The 22,768-nt window shown below is 25.9% G+C and overlaps 4 protein-coding genes across 6 annotated transcripts in view; 3 read left to right on the top strand and 1 right to left on the bottom strand.

Annotated features, from left to right (window-relative positions):
* Positions 1 to 7,746, bottom strand: part of Su(var)3-3 (lysine-specific histone demethylase Su(var)3-3) — a 411,884-nt gene extending 404,138 nt beyond the window's left edge. The window contains exons 1-12 of the mRNA XM_089223916.1: positions 7,555 to 7,746; positions 7,287 to 7,361; positions 7,079 to 7,223; positions 6,573 to 6,706; positions 6,314 to 6,475; positions 6,104 to 6,220; positions 5,775 to 5,966; positions 5,558 to 5,703; positions 5,092 to 5,182; positions 4,886 to 5,017; positions 4,699 to 4,772; positions 4,206 to 4,354 (exon numbers count right to left, since the gene is read on the bottom strand). Coding sequence (XP_089080042.1) covers positions 4,206 to 4,354; positions 4,699 to 4,772; positions 4,886 to 5,017; positions 5,092 to 5,182; positions 5,558 to 5,703; positions 5,775 to 5,966; positions 6,104 to 6,220; positions 6,314 to 6,475; positions 6,573 to 6,706; positions 7,079 to 7,223; positions 7,287 to 7,322 — 1,378 coding nt within the window. The 5' untranslated portion in view covers positions 7,323 to 7,361; positions 7,555 to 7,746. The remainder of the gene's footprint in view (positions 1 to 4,205; positions 4,355 to 4,698; positions 4,773 to 4,885; positions 5,018 to 5,091; positions 5,183 to 5,557; positions 5,704 to 5,774; positions 5,967 to 6,103; positions 6,221 to 6,313; positions 6,476 to 6,572; positions 6,707 to 7,078; positions 7,224 to 7,286; positions 7,362 to 7,554) is intronic.
* A 503-nt stretch (positions 7,747 to 8,249) lies between these two features.
* Positions 8,250 to 10,839, top strand: Dph3 (Diphthamide biosynthesis 3). 3 transcript variants are annotated; one of them, XM_089223918.1, is made up of 4 exons: positions 8,250 to 8,401; positions 8,643 to 8,763; positions 9,891 to 9,965; positions 10,651 to 10,839. In XM_089223918.1, the coding sequence occupies exons 2-4, from the start codon at positions 8,656 to 8,658 to the stop codon at positions 10,708 to 10,710; spliced, it is 243 nt and encodes an 80-aa protein (XP_089080044.1). In that variant the 5' UTR covers positions 8,250 to 8,401; positions 8,643 to 8,655; the 3' UTR covers positions 10,711 to 10,839. The 3 variants fall into 3 exon arrangements, with proteins under 3 accessions (XP_089080044.1, XP_089080045.1, XP_089080043.1); XM_089223919.1 differs by having other exon boundaries at positions 8,298 to 8,510; XM_089223917.1 differs by having other exon boundaries at positions 8,300 to 8,517.
* LOC107174097 (RNA polymerase III subunit G) lies at positions 10,715 to 11,675 on the top strand. The gene has a single exon (XM_015524916.2). The coding sequence runs from the start codon at positions 10,715 to 10,717 to the stop codon at positions 11,483 to 11,485; it is 771 nt and encodes a 256-aa protein (XP_015380402.1). The 3' UTR covers positions 11,486 to 11,675.
* Positions 11,676 to 19,148: 7,473 nt separating this feature from the next.
* LOC107174094 (LysM peptidoglycan-binding domain-containing protein red) lies at positions 19,149 to 21,142 on the top strand. Its single transcript, XM_015524913.2, has 4 exons — positions 19,149 to 19,426; positions 19,531 to 19,801; positions 19,898 to 20,151; positions 20,652 to 21,142. The coding sequence occupies exons 2-4, from the start codon at positions 19,643 to 19,645 to the stop codon at positions 20,821 to 20,823; spliced, it is 585 nt and encodes a 194-aa protein (XP_015380399.1). The 5' UTR covers positions 19,149 to 19,426; positions 19,531 to 19,642; the 3' UTR covers positions 20,824 to 21,142.
* Positions 21,143 to 22,768: the final 1,626 nt, after the last annotated feature.

Genomic DNA, 22,768 nt, shown 5'->3' with positions numbered 1-22,768 from the left:
CGCTTTAAGCATGATGCACTAGTGTCTAGATGGTATACAGACAATCAGCTAAGTAACTTGACCATTTTATAAATCATGCATTATCGTAAAATGAAATTTATTATATTCAACAGTGACGCCTATTTAACAATTGCTATAAGAGTCAATGGGCCTAGTACATCATTTTTGTAACTGCAAAATTATCTATAAGCTGTTCAGTTCTTATAACTTACTATAGTCTTTAGTTTCTAGTTGGTGTTCGAAAATGTTTATGACGAATTAATGAATTATTGTTTTCATTCATAAATCTTATTTCACTAATGATGTAAAACACTTTTTTCAATTGTCGAGTAAGTTTAAAAACGTTAATAGAAAAATAAATATACGAGTATAAATTCTCAATGAATATATTACCTAAAATTTAATGTAAATCTTATTATATTATGATCTTCTTATAATTTATAAAAAAAAAAAACTAGATTATTTGTCATTAAAACACCCATATGAGGTGTGCAATACATAATATAAAATAACGTCTGCTGAAACAACGTTAAACAATTAGTCAATGTTAAGCTCTTTATTACGTTTCATTAAACAAAAACTTTCTCTATGTGGACCCCCGCTGAGGCTGATATGCATATTTACTGTATATTCTTACATTATACAGTATTTGTAATTTAAATACGAAAAACACCTAACAAGATGAAATATATCAAAACAACATAACTCCAAAAATCTAGACAGTTATTTTCTTTATATAAAATATTGTTAAATATAATGAATAAATAATTGCCAAAAAGACACACTTCAATTAAAAACAAAATACAATAATAATGTACAAAATATTGAGCAGATAGTGCCTGATGTATTATTATGTAATAAACAGTAAAAACTAGAGTAAATCAAAAATGTACCTCAGTTTTACTTCACATCATGCGCAAAAAAAGTATGACATCATAATACATGGAACTTTTCTTATATCATCTTTATAATATAATCCATGATTTATAATATAGAAAAATAATTAAGGATATTTGTGTAGGTAGTTTAATAATTTTTACAATTAATAAAATGTATTTTAAATAATATTAAGTTTCTATTTAAGAATATTAATTAAATGTACCTAGCTGAATATTATATAATATTTTATTAATTTATTAACAAAAACATAATATTATTTACCTTGAAATGCAGACAGATAAAACAATTTTAAATATTTTAAATTTTAGATTCTGAGCGGAGCGAGGAATGTATTGGTTTTACAATGATGTTAATTTATTTTTATTTTTTTTCTCCCTCAAAACTTGCTCAAAAATATTTAGTGTAACAACTTTTCTGAAAGGTAATGTTTTTGAGCTAGTACTTTAGAAAGGTCATTTTTCGATTTTCGAAATGGTACTCGAAATAAAAGCGGTAAAAGGAAAAAAAGTACGATTTCACGATTTTAAAATATTAAATGATTACGGACGACGTTTACTACCAGAAATATTGCTTCAAATGAAAAATGACAAGAGATATTTATTGTTGTATTTTGAATTTTGTTCATTAAGGTTTAATGTTCGGAAAATTTTAGCAATTTTTGAGCTATTTATAGACATTTTAATTTTGTAAATTTTTTGTTGTAATTCGGTTAAAAAGATTCGTAAAAACTTGAAATTTGGGTTGTTTACTTATATCGTCCTTACCAAGACATGGTAATTGAGAGACTTTTGAGCTTTTTCTTTTATTTTATATTTTTTTTTTCATTTTTATAATATTTCCTAATTATAATTATCTAAATTACCTATTTACAATATAAATCGTTCTTAAGCTGTTCTTATAACACTTTGTTTATCACCATAGAAATGAATAAAATTAAATAAAAATGATCCCTTGTATGCTCAGAATCGTTTTTTATCGAATGCTATCATTGCATTCAATTTGAATACAGTAATATTACACTATCTTGTCCTGCCCGAGGACCGAAGGGACGATGGACAAACATCGACCACCGAAATGCTGACCTAATTTTCATACTTATGATTAGCAGAAATTATTATTCATTCAGTTCAACCTAATTAACCTAATTAACCTAATTAAAAAAAAAAAATGCTATTCAATGCTGACAGATGTAATATTAAGTGCCCGGAGAGCGGTTTCTTTTATCTCTTTGTCAACACTGAAAGCTGTATATCTAGTTTTTTTAATTTTTTGCTCAAGGCAAAAACTTCATAATCCCTTTGTAAATTCTCAAATCTAAAAAGGAATAGAACAGCACTTCATGCAACATTCTTTATAACCGATCCCTTTAAAATTACTACAGTTGAAGAGCAATTTAAACAACTTAATAGTTTTTAAATTAAATAAGACTAACTAAAAAAGTATGTAATTTTTCAGATAAATGATAAATATTATATACCTACCTAAAGCCAAATGTTTGCATATGAGTCATTAACTGATAATTCACGAAAAAAAATAAAAATAAAGCCTAATATTATTTCAATAAATGATTATTTTTTTAAGTATTTTATATTTTTGTATTTTATCAATCAATTTTGAAATTCTTGATTTTTAAATACATCATCAGCATTATTATGCTTACAAACTGTAATTATTACAATTTTAAAATATACATTATGTGTTTACCACGGTAGAAAATCTATGAAGTGAGGGGGCGGGAGAAATAAGCATCTGCGGTTATTCGTTTTTGAATTACATCAAATAATCAATCCATATGATATCATTAGTTTATTATTGAAAAACCAACATTACAGAAATTTGAAATACAAACACGAAAAACTCGTAAACATGTAAATTTCATGTAAATTTTTCATCAAGCAATAAAATAATGTTATTGATATTTTAAGAAAACAAATTAGGTTTAGGGGGACCTTTAAAATATACAATTTTTTAGGATTTTAAAATGTTTAGCCTTTTATTATACAAACTTGCAACTTGGTACTTGCAGTAAGTTTTTTAAATTACAACACATTTTTAAATAAATGTTTGTCATTTAAAAAATGTATTTGTATTGCGCATAAACACAACAATAGGACGAAATATTTTAAAATCGTCAGAAAGTGTGTATTTCAGTATTTTTTAGATTCTCCTGTAAATCTGATGTCACCAGACAGAAAGATTTTGTGTTATATTTAAAGAAAAATATGTATGACGTACGTAGTTAGTACCATCATTGGAGAGTAATATTGTTTGATCTTATAAGCTAACGATATGCAACTAGCGAACCGCGGTTATTATTATAGTAATTAATTTATAATAATGATGTTATTATTTTCATAACTTACAACCATATTATTCTAATGCCATGTTCGTAACTATATATAAAACATATTTTGACTTAAAATGATTCTATGACTCTTAGCGTCATTTGTTAGGTAAATATTTTATAATTCTTAGATAATAGAAAAATATAACGATAATTATGAAATTAATAAAAGTAATAAATAAATTTTGAATGAGGCTTATTTTTTTTTTAAGGGGGGCTATAATTTCCAATGCGCTAAATTCTAAAAACTTCTTTTATCTATGAATACCAATTTCAAACCAAACAATTATAATCTCTCACCAACATAATACAATCATCATGTAAATTTTAAATGAACTTGAGATTACAAGTAAGATAAAACGACATTCTTTTTTTGGTGTTTAAAATATATTTTGTTAATTAATTTTGATAAAAATTGTAAGAAATATTGATGCCTGTGAATCGAAAACAACCAACAATAGGGTCGGGGTTTTAGCTTCTGGATATTATTTAACCTTATTTTCTTAAAAGTTTATTTAAGTAAATTCTTATCTCTTAAACAGTATCATTAAATTTTAAAAAATGTAAAAATAAATTACGTACATTATAATATAACATTTAAAATATATGATAAACCAAAATAATATTTGATTTATATAAAATTCAAAATTTATCCAATAGTTAATTTTATTTTTAGTTAGCACATATTTTCTTTATTAGATTTAGGATAAGTATATATTGTATTAAGAATTATGAAATAAAAAGTTTAAAAAACAGTAATTTTAACATTAATTATAATATAATGTTTAAGTTGAAATAGTTTGAGATAAACTTACAAACCACAGATTTTTATAATTAATGGACTACTTTTTTTAAAACTTTAAAAATACATTTAGTTGGGATTCTAAAAAATTGACACATACCTCAAAATTGTGTAAAATTTAACTTTAATAATTTCAAATAAAAAGAAAATATTACTAACCTGTTAGATGATTTCCAGTAAATTCAAAGTCATCGTCTTGGTCCCAATGTTTTAATGACAGATTATTAAGCGGAGTGGCATTGGCAAATTCCAAATTTGCAAAATGCCAATCTAGAATTTGACGATCTTTAGTAGATAGATATACGTCACTAAAAAATAAACAATTTCTTATATTGCATTATACAAAAATAATGAAGCAAAATGTATAACTAATAAAAAAAAATATTAATTTAAAAATGGAAGAAAATGTTTTGAATACTATAGTTAATGATAACGAATATAATATATATCTTTTACACATTTTCAGCATTTTTTTTTCCTTTTTAAAGTATTTTTAAGCATAATTAGGTAATATTATTAACAATTAAAGCGTATTAATACATGGTATGAACCATGGTTAAAACAAATATTAATACACAATTTTGAATAAAATAAAATGAATAATTATCCTAAATATACTATCGACATCTATGAGAATTTAATAAAAATATACCTTGGTGGAGATGCTTCCATTTCCTTTAGTTTTTCTTCAATATCATTCTTTTCTTCGATTAATTCATCCCATTGCTACATAAACACACAATTAAATTAAATCACATTATCACAATATTACAATAATATTCATTGTTATTATTGAAAATAAGAATTCTTCTATTTGTTGTAAAATTACATAGACTAACTTTGAGATTAAGAGCCATTTCTCTTCTAGCAGAAAGGTATGCAAAATTTGAACTAGCATCATTACATTTTTCTTCAGCATTCTCTTTCTGCAGAGCAGATAAATCTTCTAAAGTTTCTTGCACTTGAAGTAACTAAACAAAATGATCCCAAATTAGGATATAAAGTATAATAAAAATAATGATAATTAAGTTATTATTGAAAAAACCTTTTTATAATTGGTTTTCAGCTTTTCTTGCAAAGCTACAACATTTTTCATGTGCTGAATCAATTTCTCTTTAACATGTTTCTCTTGTAATCTATGATACATAAAAATTAAAAAGATTAACGATAAAATAAATATTTTAAGTTAAAATCATTAAAGATTTTCCATTGGAAATTGTACTAAGAAGATTAAAATATTAATTTTTTTTTTTTCATAATAACATTATAACATATTTTTTATAGATATAAAAATGTCTTCAAGTTTCATATAATATTTAAATTAAAAATTACATACAAGTTCACTATGAATGTTGACCAAATTATCATCAGTTATTTTAACATTATATTTTTATAAAAATGTATCTTACTAACTAAAAAAAATTTGAAGTTAAACATAATTTTCTAAAAATGAAATACAATCACCACTCTTAAAACAAAAAAAAAAACCATGTAATATAGTAGATACAAACTTTATAACCCATTCCAGTGCATGGCCTAGTGAAACAGGTTTTCCATTACAATAATTGAAATCCAAATGATGAGATAAATAACTAGTAGCTTCCAAAAGACGATTAAATTCTCTCTCAACCATTTCATCTTTATCCTTAGGAACTTGCTACAAAATATAAAATATACACAAAATATTGAGTTATATTCAATAATTTAGAAAATAAGGTGTTAACTTACAGTAGATACCAATGCATTTAATTTTCCAGGTTCATAAAGTGGACATTTTTGACGTATACGATGAAGTTCCATGTTAATTTGTTTGGATAGCACTGTCACTGGATTACCTCCTAGACCAGTAACTACCATTGCACCCAAATCAGCAACATAACTATTCTTACGAAAAGTAGCTATGCGCCCACCAACTCGATCCTAAATTAAGTAACCATTTAGGTATTAAATTATAATTAAATTTATCCAATTTACATTTTGTGCTTTATGTTTGATTGTAAATATAGCTTTTTAAAAATTAAAAATAAAATAAAATAAAAATATTATTTATGTTATACCCTTGCTTCTAAAACGATAACTTCCATTCCAAATTGTTGCATTTGTTGAGCAGCAGCTAATCCCGCAATACCAGCACCAATCACAATAGCTTTGCCTACTTTTTTTACAGGCAGAGGCTATAAAAATTAATAAATCAATAATTTTTTTTATTTAAAATTGTTTTTATAACATGCAATAATATTATAACTAAATATCTATCATATTCTTACTTTTAATCTCTTAAATACTCCAAAGTTTATGAATCCATGACGCTCCAGGTATGCATAAATTCTTTGAATAAGAACTTTATCAGTATTAAAAGGTGGTTCAATTAATGGTAAAGCAGATTCAAAAAGTAATTGTTGTTTTGGATTATCCAACCATTGTTGTAACTTATATTAAAACAAAATAATGGTAAATTTTTATTAAAATTCTTATACAATTAATGAAAAAATTTGAAAAATAATACAATAATTAGTATTTAATTACCAAACGGTTGCGAATATGTAAAAAAACTTTCTGAGTTTGTGTTGGTCCATGAGCCACGTCTGAAAAACAGTAGGCTTCATTTGAAGTCATTTTGTCGAATGGTAAACGACTATGAAACGCTGCTCCCTCCAAACCTAATAAAATACAAAATTTACCCAATATAATATAAATGATTTCTCTAATTCAATTGTCTTAAAATAAAGTTCAAAAATATATATTAAGGGAACAACATTTTTTAGAGAATTTTTAAGTAACATAAACTCTATTAAAGAAAACTAAATATCGAATAAATAAATTAAACTAAAATGCTAAAAAGCTTAAGATTAACTCAGTTTTTTTTATTGGAATGACATTTTAAAGTTACGCCATTTTTAAGTTTTGTAAGTAATAAATAAATGTTACCTGTAGATAAACAATTTGAATTGAACAATTCAAATAATTCAAATTTAACACAAAACATTATATAATGTTATATTATTCTTTGATGATTAAAACACTAATCTTACCTGTAGGATCATCTTGTTCAGAGTCCATTTCAAAATCATTCTCTTCTTTCATAGGTGTTGCATTATCCTCAGATACATTATTTTCGGGAGCGCTATCAGTAACATTGGGAGAAGCTTCATCTTCATTTGGTGCACCTGAATTCAACTAATAAAAAAAAGCTCAAGATAATTAACAATACTTCACATAAAACCAAAAATTAAATCTCACTCGAATCCGCTTACGACGATTAATCAATGCACTCATGGTTATTAGTTTAGACAAACGTCTATAGAGTTCACAATTCTGTAACAACAATGAACTGATTAAAGGTACTGTATATAATAACTTCTAAATAAAAATAGAAAAACAAAATGATAGGCTGAAATAAATTTTGTAATAACTATTAAGTACTATTTTAAATTATAGACTTGTTTGTATTAGTCATTTTAATTTATTAAGGAAATATTAAACATAAATGTATACGAAAAACACTCACCAAGATAATATATTCAATGAATTATCAAAATCCAAATAATCGAGAACCGAAAATAAACAGCTCACGGGAAATGAGTAGGACGATGAATAAAACAAATTCAAATTCAAATTTCAAATGAAATGAAACAGAACTACACGACACGTTCAAAACATCTGTCCAAAATATTCATAAGCCCAGCTGCAGCGAATTTGGCGCTCATTGTGATAATGATAACAAAATACCGGGAATTTTCAGATAACCAGAATTCAGAATCCATTTATTGCGGTTCCGACTTCAAAAATACTCAAATTAATAATTTTTTAATAATTCTAAAACTATAGTAATATTACTGCAATTTAATATAATATTCCTAATGATTATTATTCGCCGCGATACTAAATTATTATTATTTTTATTTTTCATGAATATATCCCATAGATGTATCTAGTCAACAGATAATTTATCATACAATCAAATGGCCAAACCATTTGGCGGGAACTTAAGGATAATTACTGTTCGCCAATTTGTTTAGTTAAAACAGTCTGTATAATATTTTAATAAACAAAATAATTTCTCTGCGCATTATCGTTAACCACAAAATTCAATTAGATTTGGATTTTAAAGAAATCTAAACGAATTTTAAATTACTCATGAAAATAATCATATCTCCGGTCTGATACCCTGATAATTTATTATGTGATATCGCTACTTAAATGATAGCGTCGTGATAAATGTTAGGTTATTTTACATATACCTATCAAAAACGTGTTTGAATGTCAATTTACAATTAATTATTAGAAGCTACAAGCTGATAGTGCAAATTTACGAGTTTAACGTTATACTAATTGTCTATGGTTATGCCGTTATGGTAAGAAAGTCAAAAATATTGCTTATTATTATTTAATGAGTAGGTAATTACTTCTATCCATTAATTTCTTGACATAGCAAGATTCTTAAATCTTATTCAATAAATACCTGTAAGCCGTGAGTAAAATAAATATATTATTTTATGATTAATGGTATTGTACTGATTTTGAAACTTAAATAATAACTAATAACTAATATCTTATTTAGATTTACTCCGTTTTAATTAAAAATCATATTTTCAGATTATCTTTTCAAATGTCTATTTATCACGACGAAGTAGAAATAGAAGATTTTGAATATGATCAAGATGATGAAATGTATTATTATCCATGTCCATGTGGAGATCGTTTTCAAATAACAAAAGTATTTAAAGAATTAAGATATATCTAAATATTACATATTTATAATTTTAGAATAGAACTTTTATTTGGGAGGATTAGTAGAATCTACAAAAGGCCTTATAATGGTCCATAAAGCAAGAAAATATATATATAATATTTAAACCATCATGCCACATTATTTAACATATAATATATTTTTTTAATTTGTTGACTGCCATGTGCTAGCCAGTGGTCTTCTGTAATTCTCAAATTTTGTTATGTATCGCCGGCGACCATAAATGAATATGGTTTTAAATTATTACAGTTTTCATAACACTACAATAATGCACTAAAAAAGCACGGGGAGATACCAAAAATCATTAAATTTTTTTGATGTAATAAATAGTTTTTTTTTTGTTTTTTATATATTAAAATTTTTTCAAACAGTAATACAAATTTGAAATGACAATGCATTGCACTAAACATAACAATCAACATTTCAATGAGAAATCAGATTTTAATAGGTTAATTTACAAGAAAGTAGAAACAGTTTTACATTAGTATGCATTGTTCAGAGTTTTTAATTGATTTATATTTTATTGTAATATTATGATGAGAGAAAAATAATATCTATTCTTATAAAGGTTTATAAACTTTTTTCTATTAAATTAACTATAATATATTTATTGTTATTATATAATTTCATATAATTACCTAAGTTGGCCATACTTTATTTAAATTAATAACTGTACTTAGTGGACAATTTGTGAGCATAGCATTACTACAAGATAATCATACACATAATTAACTTGTTTAAGAGTATAATTTTTATTTTAAATATAATATATTTTAAAAATTGCAATCAGTACCTTTTATTAAAAATAGCAATTCTTTTAAATTTAGTACAACGCTTAGATAATATCCAATACAAATAAAATTTAAAATCATAAGACCTACGTCCTATTACAATAATGTTATTAATTTTCTTTTAAAATTATTATTATTATTTCATGTTTGTGCTTCAATTATTCATTATCTTTAAATCAAAATTTTGTAAATATTAAAAAATTTAGCGATTAACATTTTTTTTTTCATAATGTGATATAATTTTATAAATTTCTCAATGTTATTTTGTATGTTTAAAATTATACAAGTTTTTCATTTTTTTAGGAAGAATTAGAATCTGGAGAAACTGACGCTACATGCCCAAGTTGTTCTTTAGTTGTAAAAGTTATATATGACCCTGTAAGTATTGATTGTTATAATGTTTTGTGGAAGTTAATATTGGAATATATTGCATTCCTATCTTTACTGTTTTTAACAAAGCACAAGTTTGCTTAAATTGAATGATTTATTAAACTGTTGTATCTTTACATATTTTTTATTGTATTGTTGTTAATGCCAAAAGTTTATAATATTTCATTAAACTTCATTAAAAGTAAAAACTGTTTTTGTATTCTTAAAAGAATATTTTTTATATTTTTTCAATACTATTATTCACTCAAAAATATGATAGTGTAGGTTATTTTTTAAATGAATAGTCTGAATGTTAAAATATTTCATGATTGTAGAAATATGTATTATACTATTATCTTAAAGACTGAAACAAATATACATTTATATTTTATAAGTTATTTATTTTAATAAATATTTCTTAGCTCTTACCATAACATTTAATCAAATAGTTTTTAGACATATTTTATGGTAATGAAATTCCAAGAACCAAAATCATTACTGTGCTTAATACAATTTATAATAGATTTTAATTTTTGAAGCAATTTTGTCCCTCCGGTGCAAATGATAAATTTGTCAGTAGCCTCAATATAACCTAATAGGAATCAATATTTAACTCAATTTTACAATCTTATTAATTATAGTATGAATTAATTTACATATGTTTATGCACAAATTGCTTCTTTTTTTTTACCAGGAAACTTTGCCTCATAAACAAATCATATCAACTACAACTAAAAGCTTAGAAAAGTGTTAGTTTAATGGCTGGATCATCGAGAGGAAAGAGGGGAGGAGGACGAGGAGGTGGTAATAATATTGGTCGTCCACATATATCCATTGGTCCCGACAGATTAGAAACAGATGACCCACTTGATTTTAAAGCCCCAGAACTCTTTCCACCTTTGCGGGCTACAGTTACTGAGATTGATGAAGATAGTGAAGATGATGATCTGATATCTTTTGAAAAGAAATTAGCCAAACATTTTAATAATGCTGCATCATTTATTTCAAAAGAAGAGTTTACAAGCCCTTGGTCATACCTCAAATCTATAGAAAATCATAACTACTTTCCACCATCTCTGTTACCAAAAAAAAAAAAAAGTTTACAGGATGAAAAACCATTAAGTGATAAACAATGGATGGAAAAGTTAAAATCTGAGATAATTAATCATGATTATTTATCACTGCAAGAAGTTGTTTCTGCTAAAAAAAATAAAATTGATGATTTTCTTTGTCCTGCAAACAAAAAAAAAGCGAAAACTGATAATCCTACTACATCACTTTTAATTAATGAAAGTATTGCCAAAGAACTTGATGAAGAAGAAGACATTGATGTTGAAGACAGTGAAGAACCAAAAAAGAAAGAAGATGAAGAAAAAGATGAGCCGCCTAAAGATATTGAGGAAGAATTTGAAAGTGATTTGGATGACGAATTAGATGATGGTACAGATTACAATAAAAACTATTTTGATAATGGCGAGGGGTATGATGATGATGATGATGGTCTGGACGATAATGATGCAATTTATTAATTATATTGTGATAAATCTAAAACTTATTGTATTGTAATAATTGTTTAATTTGTATAAAATATATTATAAGTAATGCTAATTTATATTTAAATACTATATTTGTTGTGATTAAGTAAATTACAATTAAAACCATACTATATTACTTTAAATGTATTGTTATTTTGTACAAATAAAACATTGAAATAACATATTTTATGTAATTAATTAATTCATGAATATTTTTTTGTGATATTTGTGCAATTGACAAAACATATTTATTAATTTATTACATTGACATCTTGGTCCATGATCTAAATTAAACATTTTTTTAAATCTCCTTTCTTAAATTGTAACAATAATTTGATATCAATAATAATATCAGTTATTTTTATGAAATTAATTTCTACGCATTTAAATATTTTTATTGATTGGCTTTAAAAATAGCTATCTAAAATATACATTTTAATCTATGCTTAGTTAATAAATTGGCCACATTTAAAAAAAAAATTTCTCATTATTATTATAAAAGAAATTTACAATATATTTACCAAGTTATAATAAGTCAATGTGATGATAGTTACAAGACGTGAAAACTTGAGAGAACTTGAGGAGGGAGCATCCAGTGACACTAATTCCAATTTAAACATAAGAATGAGGTAAATTTATATCTATTGGAAATTTGGAGCATTTCCAATTATTGTGTATGTTTTAATATTTAAAAAATACAATACATAATATCATTATATTTTTAATATTCTTATGCACAGTCAACGTAAAGATGAGAATATTGTCTGTGTTTGTGTGTGAGCTTTAACGTGTACGGTGTACGCAAATTAAATTGTATTTTATTAGCTTTAAAAAACTACAAAAAACTTAATATTTCAAAAGTTAATATATATGAGTGTTGGAACGTTGTCCCAGAAAAACACAGATAATATTGTTATCTTTATCTTGGCAAAGTTTGGTTTTTGTCCGGTAACTGTAGCCAGAATGACAGCGATTCTCCCAAACCATGTTTGTAGACTTCAAAAATGACTGTGTAGCGTCCTCTTAATATACAGAATTAACTGACAGTGACATCTATACATATCTTCACTCTCCAAGCAATAGATTAAATTATCTGGGCATTGTTTTAAACTGACATTCCTTCTAATTTTAAGATTACTGAACACCTACATAAATCAAAAATATGCAATTATGAAATGTATATGTGCTACTAATTAATAATTCCTCTTATATAAATTTAATTCATTTTATCTAAATATATTTTTTTTAAACTATTTATTTGGTTGAAATGTATATATTTATTTTTTTGCATATTTTAATGGTATTAAATTTATAAATTATTGCAGTTACCTATATTTCATAGTATTTAATTGTACGTTTTCAATTCGTATGTTAATAAAATAACACTAAGGATTATGCTAATTATTAGTAGGTTTTTCATTAATAATGCTAAATACTTTCAGTTTTTATTTTTTATTAGAAAACAAACTAGAGCATCAAATTTGAAATAATCCTCTACCACCACAAAATTTTTTAGTTATTAATTAAAGTTTTTTTTAATAGTAGCATAACGATACACTTTTTTAATTCTATAATATAGATAGAATTACCGATTAGATATATAAATGAATAAAATTGTCTTTTTTATTAGCTGGACATTGGACAATATAAAATATTATTATTTGTTCAATTTGTGGTATTATTACGATTGATACATTGATAGAAATAATACGATAAATAAATAGTTACTTTTTATTATTATTAAAAAATACACGTAAGAAAAATGTGTATTTACATTAGTAAATAATATAAATAAGACAAACCTCCAATAACGATAAAATATTATTGAAGATTTTATTTTATTTGTATGGTACAAAAATACAAAATATTATTTATTTTATTATACACTAAATACTTTGATATAGGTCCTATATAGAGCCATAGAGTGATTCGGTTTCAAAAGAAGATAACCAAAACGAGTTTCCTCGTTCATTATCATAATTATTATGCAACAAGTTCGGTGAAAAAAAAAACATAAAAACTACAGCATTGGCAGTTGCCAGTTAGTATAGACGGTGACGATATAGGTTTAGCTATTATAACGTAAAGCGGTTCATCTTCCCTAATCTAAACCGTTCGGTTTAGAATGTTAGTGTCATAAAGATTATATAAACAACTAGATTTACCTGAAATCTATAAGCACTATGTCTCCTTATCATAAAAAAAAGGATTTAATTGACCAACATGAGTTAAGATACGAATAAATAATATTATAATAAAGACAAATAAAGATAGGTTGTGTTGTCATCATTACACATCAACATATTATTATATAATTAAACTTTTGCTTAATCTACACTGATTTATAACATACAACTGATTCTTAACACTAAACACCGTACATTTTTTATTGAGTAGATCATTTTTGTATCTCGCATTTCTTATCTAAACTAAAAATATTTTCATTTTTTGAGTGTTATATAATTTAGGTAGATGTTTAAAACATTATACTCTATAATTATTAAAAATATTTCATTTTCTTGGATTAAAATTGAATAGTTAATAAAATGTAGTAAATATATATATCACATATTAGATATCATAATATATAGGCACCACCTTTATAATATCTCCATAGTTTGTTATTGCAATTTAAAAACCAGAAATTAATTTTTATTTTCCAACAGCAAAGCTGTATATGTGCAACATAAAGCTGAAAAGAAGTGGATACTGCAGTATATTGACTGACCACTAACCTGAATAGCCTAACCGTTCTCCTTAGAGACCTTATAGCTTAGTATTTATACCTAGATACTATAAATACATAGGTATTACATTATATATATTATATGTTAAATTGTTAAGCTTATTAAGATTATAATAGGATGTGCAATATTGGTTTTCTCTCAGATACCTAAGTGAAACATAGATTTGAAATGTATGAAATGTATAGTTTATTATGATGGTTTTTAAGTCATCTTAGAATAAAATCTCCTGTATATAACAAAAGTCAAAAATTATAGAGGATAATATTTCTGAGGGTTTGGCAAATCGGTTTTAGGATCTTTTCTTCTCAACCAACTGGACTTTTAGATTTTGTATGGCTCATCACTTCAACCTCAAGCAAGTAAGTTCAGCTCACTGAGTCAACAAAAATACGAATTTTTTTCAGGTACAGCCTTAAATGAGAGACAAGAATCGTTAACTCATTCACTATGCTAGATCGACGCTAGTACTTTTTAAAACAAAAATGTTGTTAATATCACAATTTATTACGAGTTTTTGAAAACTATATAAATAGCTAGGATGACCTCTAACCCAAAGATTATGGATTTTCTACTAAAAAAACTAAGAGTACATTTAAGTACCTTATAAAAATAAATTTTTTATTACACTATACTCTAATCAGAGTATGTTAGATAAAATTTCAAATTTAAGCTTTCGATACCACGAGAGTGTATAATATAATATTATAATCATTGTATTTTTTTTACGTACGCGAATATACAACCATTTAAACGACTAATGAATATCTTTAAGCTATGGCGTCTATAGAAAAGCATATTATCCATTTGTTTGACTTAAAAAAATGATCTGATCACCAAATCAAATTAAATTGATACACTCACCGAACAAAAAATGTACCCATGGACATCTGATGAAGTAAAGGTTCAAATACACAAATAGGACCAATAAACAAACGATAACTCGATAACTGTAAATGGATTTTACGAGAAAAAGCTGGAAGGACAAATAAAAAAAGGCGGGTAAGTTGTGGATGTCGCTCTGCTGTACAGTAGGTTACAAGTGAGTTACTGTAATGGATGGAATTAAATTTGAATCCAATGATATTATATCATTGTATACGAAAAACAATTCTGAGCGAAGGCGGTTTATCTGTCTAGAATATATATTATAGATTATTAAAAATTTTCAAATCTTAGATTTAAAAAGAAAATTTTTTATGAATTTCTAGTTTAAAATAATTTATGAATTTTCGTGATTTTTACGTATGTTGTCTAAAATTCAAACTTTTAATGCTTATAAAAAAAATTGTGACTAAGCATTTCTTTTATGTTTCAACTGCTATTGTAAAAATATGTAAGGAGCCTTGTATTAAATTTTCAAATCATAGAATTAAAAAGAAAAACTTTTATGAATTTCTATCTAAGATAATTTGAACATTGCCGTAATTTTTACGTATTTAGTCAAAGTTTGAACTTTAAATGCTTATAAAAAAAAAATCGTGCCTATGTATTTTAAATATTTTTTAACTGCTATTGTTACAATGTGTTAGAAACCTTGTATTAAATTTTCAAGCTTTTCTACCCAACAAATAAATTTTTATCGATATTTATAGAAAAAAAACTAAAAAAGTTGAAAAATTAAAATGTCAGTAAACAGCTCAAAACAAATCTAAATATTTTGAAAATTTTATCAAATATATAAAATGCCTATATAAACATTCAGTCAAAATTTCAAGTATCTGTGGTCATTTATTTTAGAGTTACACCAAAATAAGGTGTATTCTAATATGGTATTATTGTGAATAAAGTAATTTAATCTATTAAATAATGCACAGAATTAGACACTATAGTACTATATAGTCTATAGTAGGTTAATATTACAATATGAACTATTTATGATAATCTTTGTCTTAAATGTTCAACATTTAACTATAAGAATTGAATATTTCACGCGTGACCATCATAGGCTTGACGTGTGTAGTATTAGGGCGCGCTATTACGTTTTGCGTATTTTGGTTTTTCATTCCCCACTGCGGTGTATATGTTACGGGGCAAAAGTCGAAATCGGGCAAATCTCAGAAATGCCCGGTCAAAACACGAACTGCCCATAAACCTTGAGCAAAACTTCATATTTCGGCTTTTTACCGGGCAAACCTATAGTTATGACTAACCAACCTAATTTGGGCAAAACCGTATACTGACTTTTATCGTAATGGCAAAACCGTAGTGTCTTATATACGTTCGGTAATATTAAATATAAATAGTGATTTTTGTCGTACGAATTTATTACGATTATAAATGACCCCACGTTTCTTGTTAATTTATCGTTGTAACCGCATCGCCCGGTCAAAATCCGAAATATGACATTTTGCCTATAAGGATTGTGGGCAGTTCGCGTTTTGCCCCGCGGGCATTTCTGAGGTTTGCCCGATTTTGGCTTTTTACCGTAATATATACATTTTGATGAATTCATTGTAGTTTTCTTTAAGTCAGTTCTATTAGGTAATTATCTACCCACGAGCGTGGCCGATGCAGAGTGTCCAAGTTCGGTCAGGGCGTTTGAAATATCTGCAGTTTTGAAAGTAGAGTGGTGACTGGTGAAATGTCTGATTACTAATTACACTGGCGTTTGCGGTGCGGTCGAAGTAGTGAAATTTTGCATAAGTTTCGATTATTATATTGTAGGTTATACGGTTTTTGGGCCAGTCTATAAGAAATGATAGTGTGGATTTAAATACTGTTAATAGTTAATACCTGTGAATGATATTATATTCTTATTGAATATTGACAAATTGCCAATGGGTAATGATTTTTAAGTAAATCACCGGTATTCGAGTGGGCACTGGGCTTAGGTGCGACTTCAGTTTGAAGTAGCTGCTCACGATCAACCGAGTTATTGTTTGGCAGAAATACCACGATTTCGATCTCACACTCACCGTCTACCTTGGCTAATGCGCGTATCGATTTGATGAGATAAACAATTTGATTTTTTTTCTGCTTGTTTTGATGTGCTAGAAACGAGGGCAAATTTTTGATTTCATTTCGTTTTTTTGTGATCATAGAGTCAACACTATGTTTGGCGGATTCGAATTTCGAAGTAATTATTGGAACAGATAATGGAGCGGGCGTGTGCGTGAACGTGTGTTCGGCAAACGTTATTCGCCGAACATGAAATATATTTGATATATTATAGCATATTATTATTATTATTAGGTATGAAGATTATGTATGCTTTAAAAATATTTAGGTATATATATATATATTGTTTACACAGTATATATGTCATTATAGTGAAACTTCCAATAATTAGAATATAATATGTATATTATATGGTAGCAGAAGCGCATAAAAGGAGAAAGATCTCCCCCCCAAAAAAACTTTTATTTTACTGCTAACATTTTATATTTGGTGGGGTAGGTTACTAAGTATATGAAGCTTATAGATTTTGCTAAAAACATTTAATCTCCCCCAAAACCAAATTCCTAATAATTACGCAACTGTATGGAAATCTTCCATATAAGTCATATAACATACAATACAAAAGTACATTTTACATAGGTATATTTATTTTATAAAACTATAATAACTATAACTGTACTCCTTACTCATTTGGGGTGTTAAAACTTTAAATAAATAATGATTTTCCAGCAAATAAAATTGTGTGTTTAACGAAATATTTTTGAAAACCAAACCAAATTAGAACCACAACATTTATTTAATTCTATGTAACGAAATTATCTATAGTACGAATATTATTTGGTGCCCAAAAAGGCTTCGTAATATGGAAGTTTTGGAGTAGAATAAATCATAAATTTCAAAAACATTGTTCCCTTTTAAAAATATTCTATATATCACTCATTCTCACTTTCTAAAACATAAATTTTTATATTTATTATATACATAATATATTATTATGACTGTTAAAAAGAGGTTTTAGCGTATTTAATCCTACGAACTATTATAATAATATGTGGGTACATCAAAAATTAAACACGTTGTTCTTCAAATAGGAAAAAGTCACTGTATAGTAAATTTAGTACAGTACTACAGTCATCTACAATTATTGAGGTGTTTCTAAGTATTTTAGATTTACCGTAAAAGACTCATGTGCAAGGTATTCATATAGAACGCATGTCCATCATGGAGTAATACCATAGAACAGTAATACAGAATACTCTATGATGTTCATATTATTATTATGTTATAATGATATTCACATAAATATATATTTTATTTTCGGTGAATAATCAATATAAATTCATATAAAAAATCGTATACATCTTTAATTATAACTAAATAATTAAGTTATGTTATAATTATTTATGAAATGAAATAATTTAGTTATTTTCCAATATTCTAATTATTTTAGTTAGCAAAAAAAGTAACAATTTAACTTAAACATTTTTAACTAGTTACTGTCCAGCTTTGGCTAATATAAAACCCCAATAATTATGTACTTAAAATAATAAAATTCTATGAATAATTAAGATTTTAAGTAAAATATTTGAATTTTGAATAGGTTTATTATATGCGTTTCTTAGTATTATTATACTCACGTACAATTTATTACATATTACCTACTATGTAATAGGTATGTATATAGTAATAATAAGTAATTTATTATAATACTAACCAATTTACTACGGTTCACGTTTGATCAACGTCCAACTTTTTATATTAAATTGATATAATTACCTACGATTTTTTTATCATTGAAAATGGCAGTGGTAGGGAGTTGCGTTGCGCATTGCAACTTCTGAATAAATTGCATTCTGATTTCTGTTTAAGTGGGATCAATATTTGTTAGATGACTGAAATGTTACATTATTACCTAAAACTTCAGAGCTATGTTGCAATAAATATTAAATAATAAACATGTGTCACATGTGCGATGTGCCAGATTTTATTCTAATGTTCATTGTACAATACTGATAAGAAATCATGATATTTTGATAAGATAAAAACAATTTATAATTATTGTTAATTATTTTCCGTTCGTGCCTACTGCCGGAGCCCGCGATTGTCCACTGTCGGGTTTTCGCCCAATAACCATCTCAAGACAAATAATATAAAACTTACAAACAACAACAATTTTTTAGGTTTCTCATGAAAGAAATTCTCATAAAAAAAGTGAAGGCATTTCACTGACGTTAGCAACGAAAACGCGCTGAGTGAAATCATTTAAATTGTGCACACGCCACACACTTGTGTAATAATAATAATAATACTGATGATTATTTGTTTAATTTATAATCCATCCATACTCGACATCTCGACAAACAAAAGCACTACAACAATCATGTTTTTATTTAGGAGCTGTATGTACTTTGTACATTCATTGTACGTCTTAACGTGAAAAACGTTTGAGCCTTGTGAAATCACATTATGCAACAGCAATCATTTCAATGGGCATAACCAAGTATCAATGGACGAAAGGGTAAGCATCCGTGATAATACGAAACCTTTAAGAAAATATGGTAGCATAAGTAACAACACCAACTTTGTACGCAATGAGCATTACATCAAACATGTTGTCACGGAGACAGACACACTGCAAGGGCTTGCTCTTAAATACAGCGTCACGGTAAATATTATTATTATATAGCATTGTCAATATTTCAATTAATAACCTTCGATGTCTCCATCTTATAATCATGTGTTTATAACATTGTCTTTTTAGACTGAGCAAATACGGTATGCCAATCGACTGTTCACAAATGATAGTTTATTTTTAAGGAAACATCTTAACATACCTACTTGCGATATTAATGCCACTGAAACAAACAACTTCCAACATGACAAAGGATCAAAACCACCAAATATATCACCGATTGAAGAGCACAACATTGATGACTGTAATAATTTCTTAAATAAAATAGATAACAAAATCGCTAGTGCAAGAGCTCAAGTTATAGATAGTCAAGACAGAAGTTTGTAAGTTATTCTTTAAAAATTATCTGGCTAAATGTATTTACAAATAATTTACAATGTCTAAAAAAAATATTAAAATTATTGGAATACATGAATGAACCCCTATTAGAATCTTTCGCCTCAAATCTATCAAGTGCCTAACTTCGAGTTCCATCTCAGTATTTTATAATCTATTAAGGTACCATTATGCCACCCACCAAATGTCTTCATTTAATTCAATTTTATGAATTATAAACGCTGTTATTGAATACTTAATGTGTTTAAATTGACAAAGAATAAAAAAAAATGAAACATGAAATAAAGTATATCAACTTTTATAATAATCCTATTCTTTGATCTTAATTAAAGACAACTAATTCAAAAATAGAAAACTTATTAATTATTTATGCTTACTGTATTAAACTAATAACTCGACCATTCCAATACTATATACCTATTCTCAATTTATGTTTGATAATATTATTGTTAGAAATTTACAATTTTATTATTCATTGGTTATAAAGGTATTGTCCAGAAGAACAAGTATTGTTTACACGCCAACGATTAACGAGTCGTAGAATACAGGGTCCTTCAATAAGTACAGACGAAATACCAATAATAGTGACCCAGAATTTAAAGTTGATGAATTCACGGCAGCGGCTGGAACAAGAGGAAGAAGAAATGTTTACTCTGTGATAGATAGTAATATAATGTACTTAGCCAATAATGTTAAGTTCAACTATAATTGTTTCATTGTAACTATGTATCTTAAAATAATTTTGATTAAAATGTTGACAAATTAATATAATCTACCTGAATTGTAACTTGTTTTTAAAAATCTATTGTAATTAACTTTCAATCTAAGAAAGGTTGTGGTTATGTTATTTTTTATGTTTAAATGTACATTTATTTATTGCATATATCTGATATGTAACAAATTATGTGTTTTTGGTTCCGTTTCAATCTTGTAATTTAAAATATTATTTTTGATCAATAAATTATGTTTTCTGTTAAATTTTGGTATTTTAAATATATTTATTGGTATTATATATTTTTAACTAATTTTAGAATTTCAAAACTCTAGGTGACACACCTGTACTTTGTAGTCACTCTCATTCAAAATATTCAGCATCATATCACTAATATTTATGTACAATGTACTCTTAATTCTCTAACTAAATATTTAATTAACTTTTATACTAATATTTAATAAACAAATTAATGCCTTTTTTTAAAAAGTGCCAATCATAGTTACTCTCAAAATATTATTTTTGTTATAAATAAACATAGTCACTAAATTAGCAATATTTGTTATATATTATGTTATAGAATATTGAACAATGTTCTATGAAAGTTATTTATTTTATTTACAACTGTTAAAAATTGAATAAGTATAGTTTTATTTTTCATAAATGAGAAATATTTATAAATTATTGTTTATTTCATTTATAAGACTTAATGTCCTAATGCTAATGGAAACTACTAATGACTACACAACCTCAAATTAGTAGTTTGGTCAAGGCTAAGTACACAATTTTAGTTTTTAAATAGTATATACTGATACTTAAATTTAAATTGAAAATCTATTATGTTAATGTTGCACTTTGTGGTTTTGACTTTTTTTTTATGAGTAATATTATTTTAAACCGCAACAAAATGAACATTCAGAAAAATCTAAAAATATCTTATATCTATTAAATATTTAAAATATCTCATGCCTATAAATAACTCTATAAAAGAGTCGAAATATTTTGAAAATTGTATGGTGTATATAAAATGCTAATATAAACTTTTGAATTTTTGATCAAGTGTTTATGGCAGTGCAGTGGCGTCATTTGGGAGTGAGCGAATCAAGGTGGGGGCATTTGGCTGTCAGATTTTAAAAGCAGCACAATTGGCCGTTTGTTTTTATACAACTATTTTTATTTTTATTAGTGCAAAAGCATTTTTGTTTTTCAAAGTAGCTCATAGTAGCTGTTTATTATAAATCTAGCTCAACAATTATTTTCAAATATTTTATAATGTAAACTTATTATTAACCTGCTAACATAAATTAGGTATTACCATTGATTATAGAATATAATAGTATAATATAATATTTTATAGTATATAATCAATGGTATTACTAATTAATAGTTGGAATAATATACATATATTTAAAAGGATTCGGGAACGTGCATTAAGGTTAATATATCAATATATGTATGTGTGTTAATTATTTAATTTTTTGAAGAAAAAACAACATAATATTATATTTATACAACTGTGAATAGTATAATACGTACTTGCAAGTGCAAGCGTTTTTTTAAGTTATCCGTTTGGGTGGATCAAAAATGTTCTCAAACTCTATTAAAAACTGAAATGACGCCACTGGTCTACAGTTTGAGTAACATCCAAAAAACAAAATTGATTTTGTTAAAAACTGGATTTGAGTTGGAATTTTTGTTTTTCCCGACATTTTTTAAAGTACCTACTGAAAATTTTCAATTTTAACCATTTAAATAGTAAAATGTTCCAAATAGATACAATTTGCTGTCAAAGACCACTATGAAAAATGAAATACTTACGTGCGTATACATATCAAAACACAACACAATTAAAAAAAAAGAAAGTTATCTTTGATGGCTTTTCATCCATTGTT

Source organism: Diuraphis noxia, unplaced genomic scaffold (genome assembly GCF_037042655.1).
Source record: "Diuraphis noxia isolate RWA-SAM2 unplaced genomic scaffold, SU_Dnox_SAM2 contig0003, whole genome shotgun sequence".
Lineage (NCBI taxonomy): Eukaryota > Metazoa > Arthropoda > Insecta > Hemiptera > Aphididae > Diuraphis > Diuraphis noxia.
The sequence above is the reverse complement of the archived record's forward strand: the minus strand, read 5'-3'. Positions and strand labels throughout refer to the sequence as shown.